Source organism: Oryctolagus cuniculus, chromosome 14 (genome assembly GCF_964237555.1).
Source record: "Oryctolagus cuniculus chromosome 14, mOryCun1.1, whole genome shotgun sequence".
NCBI lineage: Eukaryota > Metazoa > Chordata > Mammalia > Lagomorpha > Leporidae > Oryctolagus > Oryctolagus cuniculus.
The window spans coordinates 43701478-43722973 of record NC_091445.1 but is presented as its reverse complement, the minus strand read 5'-3'; the positions used below and the strand labels follow the sequence as shown (position 1 = coordinate 43722973).

General features: G+C 42.9%; 1 protein-coding gene and 1 long non-coding RNA gene across 5 annotated transcripts in view; both read right to left on the bottom strand.

The window, feature by feature from the left end:
• Nucleotides 1-352: 352 nt before the first annotated feature.
• Nucleotides 353-2810, bottom strand: LOC103349585 (uncharacterized). Its single transcript, XR_011381974.1, has 2 exons — nucleotides 2632-2810; nucleotides 353-1747 (listed from the first exon to the last, which is right to left on the bottom strand). It is a non-coding gene; the product is annotated as an uncharacterized lncRNA (long non-coding RNA).
• A 5122-nt stretch (nucleotides 2811-7932) lies between these two features.
• OTULINL (OTU deubiquitinase with linear linkage specificity like) overlaps nucleotides 7933-21496 on the bottom strand; it is a 29681-nt gene continuing 16117 nt past the window's right edge. For 3 of the 4 annotated variants that reach the window (XM_008262075.4, XM_051853558.2, XM_051853559.2), the window contains 7 exons: nucleotides 16749-16908; nucleotides 16630-16661; nucleotides 16431-16522; nucleotides 15522-15671; nucleotides 11472-11600; nucleotides 9923-10192; nucleotides 7933-8857 (listed from right to left, as the gene is read on the bottom strand). In XM_008262075.4, the coding sequence (XP_008260297.3) occupies nucleotides 8684-8857; nucleotides 9923-10192; nucleotides 11472-11600; nucleotides 15522-15671; nucleotides 16431-16522; nucleotides 16630-16661; nucleotides 16749-16908 (1007 nt within the window). In that variant the 3' untranslated portion in view covers nucleotides 7933-8683. Of the gene's footprint in view, nucleotides 8858-9344; nucleotides 9495-9922; nucleotides 10193-11471; nucleotides 11601-15521; nucleotides 15672-16430; nucleotides 16523-16629; nucleotides 16662-16748; nucleotides 16909-21496 lie in introns of those variants that run through there. The other variant, XM_070056600.1, reaches the window with a different exon arrangement.

Genomic DNA, 21496 nt, shown 5'->3' with positions numbered 1-21496 from the left:
AAAGAAAATCATGTAGCTTTTCCTTTTCCTGTACACAGAGTATCTTTCCAACTCCTTGCCCTTATAGACACACAGAAGAGGCAGCCAACAATGCAATTATTAAAATAAATTGTCTCTCAAGCAGATTTAAGCATTTCATTATTACCAAAAAAAAATTGGCTCATTTACCATTTGCTGACAGACACATGACACATGGATCAAATATACACCAGCAGTGAGTTTTTCTCCTCAGCAATACAGTGTGTTAACTAAAGCTAAAGGCAGCTTCCAATGAGGGAGATGCATTGGCTCTTCATAATTTACCCACAATAATATCAATAATATAATATCAACAACAAACCAGGCCATCCCATCATCTGTGTTCCTTTTTTATTCTGAAGGAGTTATAATCACATCATACAGACTCTTCCAGAACACTCAAGCAGCTTTTCCCTATGCACCCATATCTGGAGTCAGTTTGCAGCAGATGCCTCTCCTCATTCCCCCTGGGGCCTTTCCACCAAGCTCTCAGTTGAATAGAAAAGTCAGTACCCAGAGGAGGTCCCTGTGCAGGCGAAGCTCTGGACAGAGCCTGGACTTGACACACACTGGAACTAGTTCCCAAGTTGTGCACAGATCTCATCTTTGGGGATGGCAGCAATGACAAGAAATGGGGACAGAGTCCAAGATTTTTGTGTTTAATCTAACTCACTTGTTGATGTGCAGTAAGGCCCAGTGCAGTAAAGTCATCTACTGCCCATAGAGCATTCCAGTGTCAGAGTTGTACCTCATTCCACCTTTTCAAACTTGTGAGTGAAACGAAATCATAAGATGCTATGCTGATACTTAACTTCAGCACTCTCTTCCATCTGAGACTTTATAAATTAGGAACAAGAGGATGATCTTTGCATACCAATAGGCTATTTCTATAGGGAAAAAGATTTCCACACTTCAGGAATGCTTATTGAAGGAGGTTCCTGTTTTAAATAAACTACTTGGGCAGAAATAAGAGTTTTTTTTCCTAACATTTTATTTATTTGAAAGCCAGAGTTATGGGGGGGGGGGTCGGTATGTGGGGTGGGGAGGGCAGGCAGAGAGCAAGAGATTCATCTTTCATCCACTGATTCATTCCCCAAATGGCCACAACAGCCAGGCATGGACCAGGCTGAAGCTGGAAGCCAAGGGCTTCTCCTCAGCTCCCACTGCAATGCCTGTGTCACACGTGGCAGCTTAACCTGCTACATCACAATGCAGGCCCCTTGAAAAGAGTTTTACAACCCATCTAGACTAAAATGAAGTACTCAGAGCAAGCTCTTTTTTACTTAAAGAAACCTTCTAGCCTTAAATTTGCCAAGAACCATCATGAATAAGTGAGTGACTCTCACTGGCAGCAGCAAAATGATTTCAGTAGCAATCTAAGACCTGAGGATAGTGACTATCAGAACCAGAAGAATTCTACACAGAAATGTGATTTTTATACAGGGGAGGGCACTTTCCCAGGGACGCTAGCTAGGAAGGTCACCTTTCCATTCCACATGGAGGCCACTCATCCAGGACCTGTTCTCACTGGCTCTGGAGCCACTGCTCCCACAGAGCTCAGGCCTCCTCACACACATCCCAAGAGTGTCCCGTGTGGCCCATCCGAGGGTGCGCTGCACGCTTGTGGCCAATGTGGCTGAGGGTAGGAGTGAGGGCTTTCTCCAGTCACTTATAAATCATGTGGACACTGAGCATCAAGACGAGCCAGATGAGTGCCTGTGTTTTTGGCCTAAAGGAGTATGACAGAATTAAAACAAACACAAATTAAAGGAAGATCCAATTTTGAACAAATAACATAAAAGTGATTGCACAATTCAGACCCACTTGACTTTGTGTCTAGATAAAATCAGGATTTGTGATAAAAAAGGGATCTGAAGGACGTGAGTGGCTCTATTATTCGTCAATTAAAACGAATGAAAACTCCAAATAAATAGCTATAAAGTATACCTAAATACAATGAATAGTATTTGTAAGGTAAACAATATTCAACTATCATAAACAACCTTATAAATGGTTAAAATTTTAGATTCATGAAAAACATGTATTTTATATGTATATATATATTTAAAGATTACACAGTAATTAGTCTTGTTAAGTAGCATGAAATATGTTCTTGTAAAGAGAATCATTCAGCTCTAAGAACTTGTTACTTAAAAGAAAACTGATGCTTTCTGAATCAGACATCCCTTTATTCATATATCCATGGATTTCCACCCACTGGATTAGTGTATCAATTAAAAACACTTACCTTCGTCCGGCGCCGCGGCTCACTAGGCTAATCCTCCGCCTAGCGGCGCCGGCACACCGGGTTCTAGTCCCGGTCGGGGCGCCGGATTCTGTCCCAGTTGCCCCTCTTCCAGGCCAGCTCTCTGCTGTGGCCAGGGAGTGCAGTGGAGGATGGCCCAGGTGCTTGGGCCCTGCACCCCATGGGAGACCAGGAAAAGCACCTGGCTCCTGCCATCGGATCAGCGCGGTGCACCGGCCGCACCGGCCGCAGCGCGCTGGCTGCGGCGGCCATTGGAGGGTGAACCAACGGCAAAGGAAGACCTTTCTCTCTGTCTCTCTCTCTCACTGTCCACTCTGCCTGTCCAAAAAAAAAAAAAAAACACTTACCTTCTTTGATGTGGACTTCCTGCCACATTTAGCATATTCTGAAAGGTCAGATTTTTTTTTCCTCCCCAACACCATCTTAGACGGAATTAAAATTATCTCTTGGATCTCACTAAGGAGAAAATCAACTGGCTGAGAACAATAACAAACATTTCCATTCAAAATCCATTGCAGGAGAAGTCCTGAAAAATGAACATAAACGCCTCTTGATCTGGGCTGCCTTTCTCTTTTAGAGACAGCCCGTCCAGCCCGGCGCCTCGGCTCAATAGGCTAATCCTCCACCTGCGGCGCAGGCACCTGGGGTTCTAGTCCCGGTCGGGGCGCCGGATTCTGTCCCAGTTGCTCCTCTTCCAGTCCAGCTCTCTGCTGTGGCCAGGGAGTGCAGTGGAGGATGGCCCAAGTGCTTGGGCCCTGCACCCACATGGGAGACCAAGAGGAAGCACCTGGCTTCTGGCTTCGGATCGGCGCAGCACCATTGGGGGGTGAACCAACGGAAAAGGAAGACCTTTCTCTGTCTCTCTCTCTAACTGCCTGTCAAAAAAAAAAAAAAAAAAAAAAAAAAAAAAAGAGACAGCCCATCCAGGCAGTCTGTCATGCCCTAGAGTAGACCTTGGGACTGTCACCTGACTCCCCTTTGGGTGGAAACATCTTTGATTCAAGACCATGAAGACTCATATCCAAGAAATTTAAGTCACCAGAGTGACCCTGACTTAACAGTTTCTTAGGAACTTTTCAGATGTGTGTTCATGATTAGAACTCACAAGCCACTCACAATATTGCTCTTTTCAGGAGATGAAGCAATCTATGAGTTGTTGGATTCATTTAATCACCTAGACCTCTTTCATACTGGACTTCTCTTTCAAGCAGAGAGGAAATAGTCATATTCAAAGGGTATGATTTAAAAGAAAGGCAGTGTGAAAATAAAAGAAATTGAAGTACCAGGAAGGGAGCTGGCTCCAGTGAAGCCAGTCTTGAAGAATGGTCTGAGGATGGGTGGTAGTTATGGCTGCACAATGTGAGTGATCCACTGCACTGTACACTTACAAATGGTTAAAATGATAAGCTCCACATTGTACGTGTATCACCATGATAAAAACATGTCTTTAACTAATACTCATACACCTCTAGTAGGAACACATATGGTCAAAACTTGAGAGAGATACTTTTTAGAGTAAAATAAGAAAAGGACAAAGGGCATTATGTTTTCCTTTTTGCTCTAGCTCCCTTGTTTAAAACCTGTAAGTTAAGGGTCAACACTGTGGCTTTGTGGGTTAGGCATCCCATATGGGTGCTGGTTTGAGCACTGGCGGCTCCACTTCTAATGCAGCTCAAGCAGCAGAAGGTGACTCACTGCTTGAGACCCTGCACCCACGTGGTAGACCCAGAAAAGCCTCGAGGCTTCTGGCTTCCAGCCATTTTGAGAGTGAACCAGTGGATGGAAGAAATTTCTCTTTCACTTTCTCTCTATAATTCTGCCTTGCAAATAAACAAAAACTAAATATTTTTTAAAAACCTGTAAGTTAGAAAGAGCTTTTAAATAATAAATATGTTTTAAAAACTGGGGCCTGCATTATGGTGAGCATCTCATACTGGAGTACCAGTTTGTATCACAGTTTATGGCTAATGTGCCTGGGAAGGCAGGAGAAGATGACCCAAGTGCCTGAGTTCCTGCCACCCATGTGGGAGACCAAGATGGAGTTCCTGGCTCCCAGCTGTGGCCTGGCCCAACCCTGGCTGTTGCAGCCATTTGGGGGGTGAACCAGAAGACAGATTCATTCTCTCTCTCTCTCTCTCTGCCTTTCAAATAAATAAATCTTTTTAAAAATATATATTTTTAAATGTCAGTATCTTCAAATCATTATTGGCATTTAAATGTGTTAATTTATCTAAGCTCCTTTTGACTACTTATATTCATTACACAACTATATAAAAACAAAATAAAATTTCTCAATATCTTCACCCTAAAAATTCTTGTTTAGATGTTTTCCCAAAATATAGCAACTATTTAAATGTCTTCTTTTTGCTTTCACTATATTGAAATATTTTCCAGAATTTGGTCTTGACAAAATTCTATTTAAAGAATTCTTGCAGATCGGCACCGTGGCTCAATAGGCTAATCCTCCACCTAGCGGCGCTGGCACACTGGGTTCTAGTCCCGGTTGGGGCGCCGGATTCTTTCCCGGTTGCCCCTCTTCCAGGCCAGCTCTCTGCTGTGGCCAGGGAAGGCAGTGGAGGATGGCCCAAGTCCTTGGGCCCTGCACCCCATTGGAGGCCAGGAGAAGCACCTGGCTCCTGCCTTCAGATCAGCGCAGTGCCTCGCCACAGCGTGCCGGCCGCGGCGGCCATTGGAGGGTGAACCAACGGCAAAAGGAAGACCTTTCTCTCTGTCTCTCTCTCTCACTGTCCACTCTGCCTGTCAGAAAAAAAAAAAAAAGAATTCTTGCTCCACCGCACCCCGCCCTCCAACACACAGGTTAATAATATGTTTGGTGCTAACATTTTCTCACAACAAATAAAAAAGGTGTGTTTTAAGGGCCCTGTTGTGGCGTAGCAAGTTAAGCCACTGCCTGGGATGCTGACGTCCCAGGGCTATGGGCTGCCAGGCCTTGTGAAAGTTTTCCTTTCAGTCCTGAGTTGATGTGGAAATAATTACATTGGGTAAGGAGATCCAGGCAAATGGTAGGTACGTGGACAGGTAGGTACATGAACAACTCAAATGGAGCCAGAAGTTTAGAGAAGAAGTCTTTAAATATTAGTCACAGCAGCCTGGGGCCGGTTGTCACCATGTCTACTAGTGAACAAAAAGGATAGAGTTGATGCTTTTTTGGCCACAGTAAAATATCAACAGGGTAACATCTAACAATTTCAACTAAGTGCCAATGGTTATGCAATACCATAGAAATTTCAAGCAGCAAGGGGCTTCTGAGGTCAATTTAGAACTCTGGTTGAGGGTGGCTATCAAGGTGATGCATTTGATTTGAGCTGATTAATCTTCAACTAGAAAATGACAGTGGACATCTGGCTTAGGTAGTACTGACTGTCCCCATTGCAAAATGGAGCTCCAAGCTCCTGGCTTCAGTCTGATACAGCCCTGGCGAAGCCATTTGGCCAGTGAACCAGCAGATGAAAACTTGTGTGTGCGTGCACTCTCTCTCTTTCTTTCCAATAAAATCTTTAAAAAATTGTGTGTTAAATGCATATACCATAGCATTTGAAACACCTCTCTTCTTAAAGGTTTATTTATGTATTTGAAAGGCGGAAAGAGAGACAGAAAGACAGACAATGAGATCTTCCATCCATTGGTTTATTCCACAAATGGTCACAGCAGCCCACGGCTGGGCCAGGCAAAAGCCAGGAGCTTCTTCCAGGTCTCCCATGTGGCTACAGGGGCACAAGTACTTCCACTGCTTTCCCAGGCACATTAGAAGGGAACTAGATTGGGAGTAGTGTAGCCGGGACACGAACCAGCACCCATATGGGACATCAGCATCCCAGGCAGTGGCTTAACTTGCTACGCCACAACAGGGCCCTTAAAACACACCTTTTTTATTTGTTGTGAGAAAATGTTAGCACCAAACATATTATTAAATAAGTCACCCTTTCAAAAGAATTCGCAGGGCCCAAATCATGGTGAAGCAGGTTGGACCAAGAATTGGGGTGCATGGCAGGTTGGAGCACTTGTTCAAGTCCCAACTCCTCTGCTTCCATTTCAGCTTCCTACTAGTGTACCTGGGAAGGCAGAAGAAGACACCAAAGTACTTGTGGCCCTGTCAACCATTTGGAAGATCAGGATACAGTTCTTGGCTCCTGGCTTCAGCCTGGCCCAAACCTGCTATTATAGCCATTTGGGGAATAAATCAGTTGATGGAAGATCTCACTCTTTCTCTCCCTGTCATTCTACCTTTCAAATAAATATTTTTCTAAATAAAAAAGATTTGTGGCCCTAAAGTGACACATTATTTGCAAGATTTTTTTTTTTTTGGACAAGCAGAGTTAGACAGTAAGAGAGAGAGAGAGAGAGAGAATGAGAGAGAGAGAAAGAGAAAGGTCTTCCTTTTTCCGTTGGTTCACCCCCCAAATGGCCGCTAAGGCTGGCGTGCTGTGCAAATCCGAGCCAGGAGCCAGGTGCTTCCTCCTGGTCTACCATGCGGGTGCAGGGCCCAAGCACTTGGGCCATCCTCCACTGCACTCCCAGGCCACAGCAGAGAGCTGGACTGGAAGAGGAGGAACCAGGACAGAATCCGGCACCCCGACCAGGACCAGAACCCGGCGTGCCAGCACCGCAGGCGGAGGATTAGCCTAGTAAGCCATGGCGCTGGCTATTAGCAAGATTTTAAAAAATTATTTTATATTTATTGAAACTTTTTTTTTTTTTGACAGGCAGAGTGGACAGTGAGAGAGAGAGACAGAGAGCAAGGTCTTCCTTTTGCCGTTGGTTCACCTCCAATGGCCGCTGCGGCTGACGCACCGCGCTGATCTGAAGGCAGGAGTCAGGTGCTTCTCCTGGTCTCCCATGGGGTGCAGGGCCCAAGCACTTGGGCCATCCTCCACTGCCTTCCCTGGCCACAGCAGAGAGCTGGCCTGGAAGAGGGGCAACCGGGAAAGAATCCGGCGCCCCAACCGGGACTAGAACCCAGTGTGCCGGCGCCGCAAGGCAGAGGATTAGCCTATTGAGCCGCGGCGCCGGCCATATTGAAACTCAAAATGCTAGCAAATCTCCAAAATAAAGATTACTAATATAAACTAGAAAAGTGTTTCTAAAATAAAGAGACCAAAACTTAATCAGCCCAAGAAAATAAGTTTTCAGTTGCTACTGTAACACATGACCACAAACTCAGCAGCTTAAACACAAACCTGTTATCTCATCGTTCTGTAGGTTTGACCTGGATTTCACTGCACAGAAGTCAGTGTGTGGACCCAGCTGTAATCCCTCAGGAGACAGTAGCAGATATTCAGTTTCTCTGTCTTGATCTCTGGCCCCTTTTTCTGTCTTGAAAGCCAGCAATGGTGCCTTTCTCTCTGACTGTTCGTCAGTATTTCACACTTCCTTCTGACTCTTCTGATTCTCTTTTCCACTTTTAAGAACATTTCTGAAGACACAGGGCCTACCTGAAGAATCCAGAAGCAGTTTCCTCTTCCAAGGTAAGCAGATTAATACTGTAGTTCTACCCACAACCTTAACTCTCCTTTGCCATTTAATCTGACATATTCACAGTGTCTGGGATTAGGAATGCAGACATATTGGGGGGAATATTATCGTGCCTACTACAATGAGATTTCACACATTAAATACACATGTAATCATACATTAAATAAATCAGAGTTTAATATCTTGTGATAGTTTAATAATTGTCATTCACGTGCCTCAACCTATAGAATTTATCATTTTTATCAAAGTAGAGCATATTAAGCTGATCCAATAAACAGTAACAAAAATGTAGAGATATAGATCAAACTATATAATATCAGGAAGTAGTGATTATTTATGAGTGTCTAGATATATATATATACACAAAACTCTGCATGTACACGTTTGCCTACATAACCATATTTTTATACACATACAAATATATACATAATTTTAAAGTCAGTCAGGTGATTCTAGAAAATTAATATAAAACAAGATCCTGGGAAAGTAATGCTTATAAAATAAAGCCATGTTTATGACAATTCAAGACCAGTTCAAGACGAAATTCTTAAAGAATGATGGAAAAGTTAAACATAAAGACATTCTTTCCAGGTGAGTGGTTTTTCCCTACTTGCTTTCTTTTTTCTGTTCTTGTCCGTATTAAACTTTCGTGTGCTCTTAAAGGCCTGGCATTGGATGAAGAGACCCGACCCCAAGGTCAAACCACAAACCCCCAAATATCCCAGTGAGGCTGCTTTGGAGATCACCGAGAGAGAAAGAAAAAAAAAACGTGTGCCTTGCTCCCTCCTGAATACCTGCAATTCCAGAGAAAAGGATGCAACTCCTGCTGCTGCTACAACTCAAGCTTTGGTTTCTCAGGAATATTTCACTTGCAAGTGAGCCCACTGTCACCAGTGAGAGCCAGACTTAAAAGACAGGAATGTGGTAGTGGCGGTCGTTCTCAGTCAGCAGGGAGATCTCGGGCCACTCCCTGAGAGGCTCCTCTGGGTAGTAGATTGCAAAGTCTCTGGAGCTGAACTTGAATAGTCTGAACACTTTTATCTTGACTTCGAGGGAGTATCCAAGTACAAACATGTCAATCTGGGGACAAGAGGAGAGGGAGGTCACTGATAGAAGTTCAAATTCCTGCCTCCCACCGCAGGGGGGCTCTTGTTCTATAGCTCATGAAATAATCGACTTGTTCACAGACCCACCCATAAACAACCAAGTGGGCAGAGGCAGGAAAAAATGTCCATTGTGTGCAAGGAAGGGTGAAGCGTAGGAACATCTCCCTAGCCTAACGCCAAGAAATCACAGGAAAAAGCCATTTGACAAAAATACAAATGATGACAGAGAAAGGAATGCTCACAATTAAATGCTGCACGGCTTTCCAACCAGTTTTCTATCATTTTAAATCACTTTGTGTAAAAATGTCACATAATTTTGTTCACCTTCTGCAAAAGCAAACCCACACAAAGCAGAAACCCTTATCCAGGGGGCTGGTTCTGAGACCTGTGCCTTTTCCTCATCTCTATTTGCAATAGGTAACCAAGTGCTTTCCCACAGTTTTCTCCTTTTCTGAATGGACTTTTCCCAGCTAACCTCTTCCCAGAACCTGTTCCGTTCTGCGAAGCAGTCCATGGGTCAGAGGCTCTAGGACTCATGCCTTCCAGCCACAGGTGGGCAGAGACAGGGCCACCAGCTCAGAGCAGGGAGTCTTCTCGCTCTTCTTTCCTGCCTTTCAGAGCAATTGAAATGAGAACCACCTCTGTGCAGCTGGTTTTGTTTTTCAAATTTTTTTTAATAGAACTGGTCTATTGTTATCATTATTTTATTTATTTGAGAGGCAGCTCCTCCTCACTGGTTCACTCCTCAAATGCTTGCAATGGTCCTAGGGTGAGGACCAAACCCAGAAACTGGGAACTCAACCCAGGTCTCCTGCACAGACCCCACTACATGGGCCATCACTGCTGCTTCCCAAGGTCTGTATTAGCAGGAAACTGAAATCAGGAGCAGAGCCAGGACTGGAACCCAAGCACATCTATATGAGATACAGTGCATCAAACACAATGGGTTTTATCACCACTAAAAAGGAAACCCCTGAGTGTTCAAACACTGTCAGTATCACCCTTAGTCAAAACCACCAGGTTCTTCTGACCCACTTACCTGCTCTAGGCCACACGTGTCACCTACAGAATTCAGATGATTCATCATGAAGCTCAAAGGGTCAGATGAAGTCTCCCTGGAAAACAGCAGTCTAAAAAGACTGGGAATGACCTTGTTAGTCTTCATTTGTTCATACACCTCAGTGACTTGGTACAGCATGATGAACTTCAAAGCTTCATACAGTTTATATTCCAGAATGGCATCAGAGAAAAGGACATTGCACATACTTCCTCTCTTGTGATAATCTTTAATTTCACTAAATTCAGTCCACTGAAAACAGAGGTAGAAGTGAAATTTAGAAGGATAAAGGTGAATATATACATTATAGCATAATTTTTAAAGTGTTCATGAATTAAGCCAGAGATTAATAAATGAAGAGTGGAACTGAAGCCTTTCATTTTATATCACTTGGCACATATATAACTGTAAGTATATGGCAATGCAACAAATGTTTGTGTCCCCCAAAATTCATAACTTGAAACCTAAATCCCAAGGTGATGGCATTAGGAGGTAGGGGGTCTTTGGGAAGTGATGAGGTCATGAGGGTGGAGCCCTTATCAATAGCATTGGTATCCTTGCGAGAAGAGGCCATAGAAGCACCTAGTTCTTTCTGCAATGTGAAGACACAGCAAGAAGGCAGCTGTCTGTAAACCAGGAAGAGAGCCCTCACAAAAACCCTACTTGGCTGGCACCCTGGTCTCAGACTTGTGACCTTCACAACATGAAAAATAAATCATTATTTAAGTCATCCAGTTTGTAGTCTTTTGTTACAGTAGCCTGGGCTACCTAAGAATATTTACTTACTAAGAATATTTACTACCTAGTAACAACTAGTTTAAATAAAATACTTTAAAAAAAACCCACCCCCTACTAGGTAAAGCATTAAGCAATTCAGATTTCTAAAATGGCTTAGGACAGTCAGGTTCTACAAAGGCCAGTCCAGTGAACAGTGCTCACATTCTTTAATATCCACTGTGCACCAGGCCCCTCTATGTATATTAATGCATACAGTCCTCACAAGAACTGTGCAGAGTATATACTAGTCATACTTCTCTTTTACAGGTAAAAAAAATCTACAGCCCAACAAAGGTAAGGTAGTGCCCAGGTAACCCAGCCAGTAAGTGTGGGCTCAGGGCCCATTCCAATCACCAAATCTGTGTCACTAATCACAGGCAAGAAGAGCTCTAAGTTAAATTATTAAATCTATGTCACTCCCAAGTAATTGATAGTGTGCATTCCAGAAGGGCATTTCTGGGCACTTTGTTTGGGACTTGTACTACATTTTTTCTGGGGAAACTGCTAAAGTTTCCTGGCCACCCATGGAAGCCTCCTGACCCTGTAAAGGGCCTTGTCATCATGGTAAAAGTACCGCACTCATTCCTTATTGCAAGGAGAAAGAACAAGACAAGGAAACCACCAATTACCAGAAGCAGCATTTGTGTTTTCATTTCTTACTCCCTAACACACAGTGATATGCCTGATATTAGACAAAACTGGCTACAATTGGGATGAATATTTTTATTTCTAGTCTTTTTTTTCTTATACTCACCTGAGTTTTCAATAATTCCACACATTTGCGTAATTTCCCAAACACATTTGAACCTGTATACTTCTCAGGACCAAAACTGTATTGCTGAATCCAATTACAACCTTGTGAAAATAGCAATTTTTCAGGGAGCTTGAAAAGGAAGTAGATGACAGAATTTATTAGTATCTCAAAATTTATTGTATACAATTTGAAATATGTCACAGTATAAGATCTCATATCATTTAAAAAGACTGTAACAACAGTTAAGTTTAAAGTATATCATCATTGTTTTCTATTTGTGAATTTAGTGAAGTGATAAAACTTTAAATATAGGATTATGTTCATAGAAACAATCTTTTTGGATAAAATACTTACCCAACTCCCTACATGTAGCCCTTTAGATTTTTTTTAAACCAAACAATACATTATGTCAGCAAACAGGTGGGTTTTAGAATGATGCACTCACTCTGTGGTTCCAACCTGGCTGTTACTAACCAGCTAAGAAATTACTGACCTAGCATGGATTATTTTACTTCTCAGCCCCACCTTCACTATAAATTAAGGGTAATACTGTTCATTTTACAGGGCTTTTGTCAGTATTAAACAAGACTAGGATGTTTGTGTGTAAAAAACTAACGCATCACAGGTGTTCAATACATTCTCCCACCCTACTCAACTTGCTGAGCCCAGGGTCTCTTTGTATTCCTGTCCTCAGAACCAAGAAAAAAATCTGTAAATCACATACCTGAGAGTGCTTGTATTCAGAATATATAATGAATACTCAAAATTTAATAGTAGGACAATATCAAGTGATCAATATCTGTTCACAGTTGATCATAATGAAAGGACTAAGAGTCAAAGGGATCACATAAACAAGTCTAGTGCCTGCTAATACTAACCGATAGAATAAATAAAGGAGAGAGTGATCCAACATGGGAAGTGAGATACACAGCAGACTCATAGAATGGCGGATGTCCTAAACAGCACTCTGGCCTCAGAATCAGCCCTAAAGGCATTCAGATCCGGCTGAAAAGCCCATGAGAGTATTTCAGGCATGGAAAGCCAAGACACTCTGGCAAAAAAAAAAAAAAGGACCTAAATGAAAGATCTCTGTGAGTGAGATCCCAGTGGAAAGAACAGGTCTTCAAAGAAAGAGGTACCGGCCGGCGCCGCGGCTCACTAGGCTAATCCTCCGCCTTGCGGCGCCAGCACACCAGGTTCTAGTCCCGGTCGGGGCGCTGGATTCTGTCCCGGTTGCCCCTCTTCCAGGCCAGCTCTCTGCTGTGGCCAGGGAGTGCAGTGGAGGATGGCCCAAGTGCTTGGGCCCTGCACCCCATGGGAGACCAGGATAAGTACCTGGCTCCTGCCATTGGATCAGCGCGATGCACCAGCCACAGTGCGCCGGCCGCGGCGGCCATTGGAGGGTGAACCAACGGCAAAGGAAGACCTTTCTCTCTGTCTCTCTCTCTCACTGTCCACTCTGCCTGTCAAAAATAAATAAATAAATAAATAATAAAAAGTTAAAAAAAAAAAAGAAGGAGGTACCTTTCTCTGAAGGGAGGAGAGAACTTCCACTTTGACTATGACCTTGTCTAAATACGATAAGAGTTGGTGAACTCAAAAGGCTTCCATAGCCTTGGCAAATCATGACTGGAGCATAGGGAGATTACTGATGCCATAAACAGGAGTGTCAATTTGTAAAGTCAACAACAGGAGTCACTGTGCACTTACTCCTCATGTAGGATCTCTGTCCTTAGCGTGCTGTACATTGAGATTTAACGCTATAACGAGTACTCAAACAGTATTTTTCACTTTGTGTTTCTATGTGGGTGCAAACTGTTGAAATCTTTACTTAATGTATACTAAACTGATCTTCTGTTTATATAGAAAATTGAAAATGAATCTTGATATGAATGGAAGGAGAGAGAGAGCGGGAAAGGGGAGGGTTGCGGGTGGGAGAGAAGTCATCAGGGTGGGGGGGAAGCCAATGTAATCCACAAGCTGTACTTTAGAAATCTATATTCATTAAATAAAAGTTAAAAAAAATAGTAAGACAATAAACACCCTATTTTAAATATGGGCAAAGACCTGAATAGCCATTTCTCCAAGAAGATAAAATGGATGGCAAATACACACACTAAAATATGCTCAACATAATTATTCATTAGGAGAATGTACATCTATTAGAATGGCTAAAAACAAGCAAACAAAAAAGCCTTGCAATACCAAGTGCCTCTGACAGCAGAGCAACCGGAGCCCTCGTATCTTGCTGGTGAGGATGCAGGATGTCTGAGCCACTTTGGAAAACGGGTTGGAACTTTCTTATAAAGTTAAACATACACCTGCCACACAACCAGACATTCTCCCTCTTGGTATTTACCCAACAGAATGAAAACGAATGTTCATACAAATTCCTATATAAGAAGATTTATAACAGCTTCATTCATACTTGCCAAAAACAAGAAACAATCCAGATGTCCTTTGACTGATTAATAAACAGTGTTATAATTATATAAAAAAACATTCAATAATAAAAAGGATAAGCTACAAATTCATGGACAACATGGATGAATTGCAAATGCTTTATATTAAGGGAAAGAGGCAAGGTTCAAAAGGCTATAGGGACTGGCATTTAGCACAGTGGTTAAGTTGCTGCTTGTGATGCCTGAATCTCATATCAGAGTGGCTGGTTTAATTCCTGGCTACTTGGCTTCAGATGAAGTTTTCTGTTAATGCACACCCTGGGGCCAGCAGATAATGACTCAATTACTTGTATCTCTACCACCCACATGGAAGCCCCAGATTTGAGTTCCAGACTCCTGGCATTAGCCTGGTCTACTACCCCTGGCAGTTGTGGGCATTTGGGGAGTGAACTAACAGATGGAAGATTTCTCTCCATCTGTCTGCCTCTATTTTTATCTGCTTTTCAAATAAAATGGAAATAAATAAAAATTTTATAAAAGAAGACTACATATAATATGATCCCATTTATATGTCTTTTTGGAAAAAGCAAAACTACAGGGACAGAACACGGGTCAGTGGTTGCCAGGAGCTGGGAGAAAAACAACTAACTACAAAAGTATCCAAGAAATTCTTTGGAGGTGGTGGTTACACACTATATGCATTCATTAAAATTCCTATAACTGTGGGCCAGTGCTGTGGCACAGTAGGCTAAGCCTCCACCAGTGGCACTGGCATCCCATATAGGAACCAATCTGTGTCCCAGCAGCTCCTCTTCTGATCCAGCTCTGCTATGGCCTAGGAAGACAGGAGAAGAGGGTTCAAGTCATTGGGACCCTGCACCTATGTAGGAGACCCAGAAGTTCCTGGCTCCTGGCTTCAGATAGGCCCAGCTCTGGCCATTATGGCCATTTGGGGAGTGGAGCAGCGGATGGAAGACCTCTCTGTCTCTCCCTCTCTGTAGCTCCACCTCTCAAATAAATTAATAAAATCTTTTTTTAAAATTCCTATAGCTGCTGAATAAAAACATGAATTTGGGGCAGGCATTTAGCTTACTGGTTAAGATGCCTGCATCCCATATTGGAGTGCCTGGGTTCAATGCCTTGCTCCTGACTCCAGCTTCCTGCTAATACAGATTCTGGAAGGTAACAGTGATGATTCAACTGATTGGGTTCCTGCCGCCCTCTAATGTGGACTGAGTTCCTGGCTCCTGGCTTGCCACTGCAAGGACCTGGGGAATGAACCAGTGGACAGGAAAACTTGCATTCTCATTCTCATTCTCATTCTCTTTCTGTGTGTGTGTGTGTGTGTGTGTGTGTGTCTGTCTGTCTGTCTTCTCTGCCTCTCAAATAAAAGTATTTTTAAAAAAATGAATTTTACCAGACCATTTTACTTTTAAAGACAGATAACTCATGAAAAGATGAGGGTGTTAAAAATAGAGTATATCTATCTTCCTGAAATGGTTCATGTGCAAACTGACCTGAGAGATAGAGAATCAATGTTCTTTCAATCTCATGATCTTAAGTACAAAGCTGCCCAGAGAAGACCAGGAGCTTCGGAGTCACAGGTGTCCTCAACATGATACTTCCAGTTGCCAGTGTGAAGACATACCTTAACAATGTCTTTCTCTTTCATCCAAGATGGAAAAGACAAGCCCTGGCTGAATATCTGAAACAGCACTGATCTTAGAGCATCATAGTTATCTTTCTTTACTTGTCTAATACATTTAATATGATGCCTCCAAAACAGCTCCTCATAAGCCTATTAGCAAAAAGAGAGAAAGTTGTTTATTAGTTCCACTGAGCAAGAGGATAATGAAAGCAAATTCAGCAGACACATCAAAAAAGTATATTTTTGTGAGGTGTTCCTCCCACTGCTAAGTGAACAACAGACGCCAGGATAAATTGTGAATACGACTACAGGTGATTTTAAAATGACTCTTAGACATTAGGGTCTGTGTCATGCCATCTTAGATGACAAATCTTGGATACTCAGGGTCAGGGCAGGTCATTTTGGGCTGGGAATGGATGCAAGCTCACCACAGTGAAAAACACTGCACACTTCTATGGTTATGCTAAGGAGAACTTTAAACAAACCTCTCCCTTTTTATTGGCTTTTGCTAGTAACAATACTGGACAGCACTGCTGGAAATATTTACCAAGGTTGGCTCAATGGAAAAATTCCAAAAATCTTCAAAATATTTATATCAGGGTGCCTGACCCCTTCAAGAACAATCCCCAGTGCACATGCAAGTGTTCAATGGGCCCAGCAAGGCTAGAGCCAAGAAGAGCTTATAGCTCAAGTTTCCTGAATTATAGACCTTGAAAGCATGAGCTCTATAATAAGAAAGTCCCCAAGCTAATATCTAGCAACTCTTTAGCTTCTGAATTAAAAGTCATAACCATTTTTCACATCCCACTTGGTAGTGGATGATTTCTGGATTCGGTAATGCAAAATGTAATGTTTCCTGATTTTGACAGAAAATTTCACATCCTCCATCACCTCTATAAGTAGACACACCTTCCTCATTAGTTTGGCACGGGGTGTCTCTCCTTTCCATTCTCTCGCACAATAACTGAGCAAATCAACTTCGGCCTCCACGCTGAGGTTCCCTGGACCAAATAAAAAATTAAAAGGTAGTGAATGTTCCTTTTCCTCTCCCAACATGGGCCCCCTCTGCACCTTACAAATAAGGAAATATAAGATTGAAAATATTTACTTTTGAATTTTCTCTGCAGATATCCGATCCACCTGAAAGATGGAGGGAACAAAAATATCAAAGCTCTGCTTTAAGCAGCCTGGGTACTTTTTGAAATTTAAAGATGACACATGACCTACCATTTCAGCCGGTGTCCTACATACAAATGCATTCTCTGGAAGTAGCAGAGGGTGGCCACCAGAAAGGAGACCGCCAACATCACAGAGCCCTTGGCTATCCTCCAGGCAGTGTGCAAGGCTTGATTTGTAACTAGTGTCCAGGAGTGAACCTGGTCACTTCCTACAAAAATTTAAAAAAAAAATACTATTACATTAAGTATGGTTTAAGAGAAAAATACATACACATTGGAGAATTTTGCCAATAAAGTAGCTATCTTTGACTTGTGTATATATATATATATATATATATTTTTTTTTTTTTTTTTTGACAGGCAGAGTGGACAGTGAGAGAGAGACAGAGAGAAAGGTCTTCCTTTGCCATTGGTTCACCCTCCAATGGCCGCTGCAGCTGGCGCTCCGCGCTGATCTGATGGCAGGAGCCAGGTGCTTATCCTGGTCTCCCATGGGGTGCAGGGCCAAGCACCTGGGCCATCCTCCACTGCACTCCCTGGCCACAGCAGAGAGCTGGCCTGGAAGAGGGGCAACCGGGACAGAATCCGGCGCCCCAACCAGGACTAGAACCTGGTGTGCCGGCGCCGCAAGGCGGAGGATTAGCCTAGTGAGCTGCGGCGCCGGCCAATTTGTATATTTTTAAAGTATTCAACAATTCAATCCAAAAATTAAAGAAACACCTAGGTCTCTCACAATTGCTGTCATGTATAAACATATCTTTGTTTAACAAAATTAAAGAGGGACAATAAACATAAAGAGTATGGGCTTCACAATTTTGAGACCTGAATTCAAAAGGTTCTTCTACTACTTTACCTAACTGTGTGACTGTGGCACCCTCCTTACTTACCCTAAATTTTCTTAGAGTAAAATCAGAGTGAAAACCCTGATTTGCTACAGAAGAATACAAATTTTAAGCACTAGCACAGTGCCTGGCGTACACTTGGTCCTTGCTGAGTATCTCAGCACTGACAGCTTTGTGTGCACTACAGGCATCCAACCAGGTGGCCTATGGAAATGGGGATGGCTCCAGCATTGACTTCTACCCACTACTGTGTTTTTGAGTCATTATAGGCCACAAGTTACTTTAATGACACAGAATGAGTGACTCAAACAGCAGTCACATAGACATAATTTCCAGAAAGTGGACCACTTAAAAGAAGAGTCATGAGATGGATTTAGATATGCTGCTTGTAACACACACTGTGATTCCTGATTTGACAAGACATAAAACTGCTGCGCTCAAATGGTGCACTTGCATTATTTTTCTGTTTGGAAGATTCCAGATCATGTTATATTTGAGCATGTAAAATGCTGAAGTCCAAATGAGAAAGAGGACTCCTGAATAATGACCAAACCACCTGGGGTTCATTGCGAAATGATTTCCTCCACAGCACAGGATCTGATAAAATTCCAGTGATTAGCTATAGGAAAAATTTCATCAATGTGGAACCTACTGCTTTAGGATTTTTGATTATCTGGATATTTGATGTACATCTGCACTTTCAACAAAGAAAGAACTTCCCAGCAAATAAAGAAAAAATTACTAGCAAATAAAGTTTATAATTATATAAAAGGACATTTTCAAAAACAAGTGCTTATCTAATTAGAACAAATTATTAGCTATTCAAACCATTCTATCTTTGCACCACTCAGAAAATTAGTAAGACTTTTTATAAATGTATAAAACAAACAGCTATACTGCCTTTACCTTTATAATTTAATCTTCATTAAATCAGACTTATTTCATAGCTTTGAAAGCTATGATACATGCAAGTAATTATGGTAATACTTAAATTCATAGAACAAGAATTTTGTGAGGAGTCAAGACAGTGTAATAGGGAGGGAGCTTACTGCTCTAGTCTAAGGGAAGATAATTTTTAAGAAGTAGAGAGAGTGCAATCTAAAGGAAGAGTTAGGAAGAAAATGGAAAAGGAAACTACACAAATTAGTGGGACACTGTGAACCCACATGGAGGGTGTGGACGTGTACAACTCAGGACCCCAGCGCCAAGAGCCTCAGCACCAGCTTTGGAGTGAGGTGAGACCAGATTGCAGCCGGCCACTGGCAATAAAGCCGAGGAAAAGCCTGGTGTGAGTCTGGCTTGGAGCCCTGTGGGGGACTGCCAACCTAGAGAGAAAAAAAGGAGGGCATGTTTCTCTCTTCCTGACAATCCAGTACCAGCATCCTGAAACTTGTGGAGAGTGGGCAGGCACCATTTTGGACATATGTAACAGCTGTGCCAGCTCCATGTGCCCAGCAATCTGCTGAGAGGAGATGCCTGAGTCTGGATGGGAGAATTGACAGGGGGCTGGGAGCTCGTGACTGTGGGAGTCTTGTATGCCAGGTCTGCGGAAACACTCTGGTTGCATGGGAGTGTGCAGGGTATGGCTGGGACTTTGGGCAGTCACTGTGGGCAGTTCCACATGCTAAGGGCTCTCTGATTCTTTGGTGAGGGTAATTGTTGCAAGATCCGTGTTCACACTGAGGATTGCATGGGTCCTTTGTATGGATTTTGTGGCAGTGTGGATTAAAATTATACCCACCAGAGCTAGTGCCCAGGCATTGGTGTCCTTTGAGAAGAAGAGGTGAGCATGAGATTATACCAACAGAGGGGAACAAACCTCCCCTCTGATTTAAAAAAAAAAAAAAAAAAAAAACAGGCGATTTACCATACCCAATTTGGGTGTCACCATAGACACTCCCTTCACCCTGGAGCTCTGAACAGAGCTCCCTGACCACAACCAGCACATGCCTCTGGGTATTCACTGAAAGAGCAGACACTCCACTAAGCCTCAGAGACATAGTTCAAAGATAAAAGCCATCACGGCGGGGGGGGGGGGGGGGGAGTATCAAAGTATCACCACAAACAGCTAATAATAAATGCAGCAATTCAAGAAACAAGAAGACAACATGACCCCCCCAAAAGAACACAACAGGGTTCTCTCTCCACCCTCCCCCTTCTGCTTTCCACCACAAGATGTTGCAGTGGGACTGGCACTGTGACATAGTGGGTAAAAAATCTGCCGCCTACAGTACTGGCATCCCATATGGGTGCCGCTGGTTCAAGTCCCAGCTGTTCCACTTCTGATCCAGCTCTCTGCTATGGCCTGGGAAATCAGTGGAAGATGGCCCAGGTCCTTGGGCCTCTGCACTCGAGTGGGAGACATGGAAGAAGCTCCTGGCTCCTGGCTTCGGATCGGCGCAGCTCCAGTCATTGTGGCCAACTGGGGAGTAAACCTGCAGATGGAAGATCTCTCTCTCTCTGCCTCTCCTTCTTTCTCTGTGTAACTCTGACTTTCAAATAAATAAATAAATCTTTAAAAAAATAAAGTTAATAGAAAATAAAACTTAGCAAAAAATAAGAATGGAAATAGTAGAGAGAGGAGGAAAGGTGTGGTAATATGGACCAGAGGGCAGGTATGTTGGGAAGAATCACTTATTTCCAAAGCTGTTTTTATGAAAAGCAAAAAAAGAAAAAAATTGTGATAATTTCCTTTGTAGCTATAAACATTTCTTTAAAAATGGAATGTTACACAGATTTTATAATTTTTTGCTCTAAAAAACTAGATATCTTTCCATAGCAGTATATAATTGTTATTCTTTTCTATGAATGCACAATAGTTCAGTATAGAATGTCCTATGTATGAGCATATTATGGATAAACATTTGAATTATTGCCTATTTTTCACTTTTATAAACAATGCTGTGACAAACATTTTTTATCTAACAATGCTTATGGAGTCAGGGCAGCTGTTTTTAGGGGAGATTTCAAGAGGAGGAAAGTCTGAGTCAAAACATTTTTAGTTTCAGCAGATGTTACCAAAACACCTTCCAAAACAACTTTGCCAATTCACACTCCCTCCACATGTATGAGAGCACCTATTCCCTTCCCTAAGTAATGGCTGGGATTTCTCACTTTCTGCAGTTTTGCCCTTGCTGCCCTGGCTCAGGAGGCTGAGAGCTGTGGACTACCCAGTCACGGTCCTTCTTCTCTGAGAGCACCTGCTGTTTGTCACCTGGGAGTGAGTGCGAAGGGTTTGTGTTACTGAAGTGGGGATGCTACTGCCCTGCCCCATGGGCATGTGCACTCATCTGTCACAGACTCCATCTAACCTGCTGCATTCACTTAACTTGCCAACTACCCTTTGGGGCACTAGATATAAGATCCCTGAGCCAAGGTCACCTCTCCTGAGCATAAGGCCTCTTCTACAGCTGCTGGTCCCTTCCTGGGAACTGACTACATTATGGCTCTCCCAAGACACACACACTCTCCCTCCCCACCACTTACACACATACACACACATACATACGTTATCCTTAAAATCAAACCCTACCTACAATCCAAGAAATGGTGATATAATCAACTTAGCAACCCTAGCACACAAGCCTGTACTTCCCAACATGCCCGTATAGTTTGTTTGGTTAAGTAATTCATGCCAAGAAGGACCAAAAGAGCTGGTGTTGTGGCACAGTGGGTTAAGCTGCTGCCTGTGACACCAGATCCCAAATTAGAGGACCTGTTCAAGTCCTGGCTGCACTGCTTCCAATCCACCTCCTTGCTAATGAGCCTGGGAAGGCAGAAGATGGCCCAAGTACTTGGTCCCTGCCACCTATGTGGGAGACAGGATGGAGTTCCTGGCTCTTGGCTTTGGCCTTGCCCAGCCCCAATCATTGCAGACATTTGGACCGTGAACCAGCAGATGGAATATCTTTCTGTCACTTTGCCTTTCAAATAAATAAATAAATAGAAGAGGAAG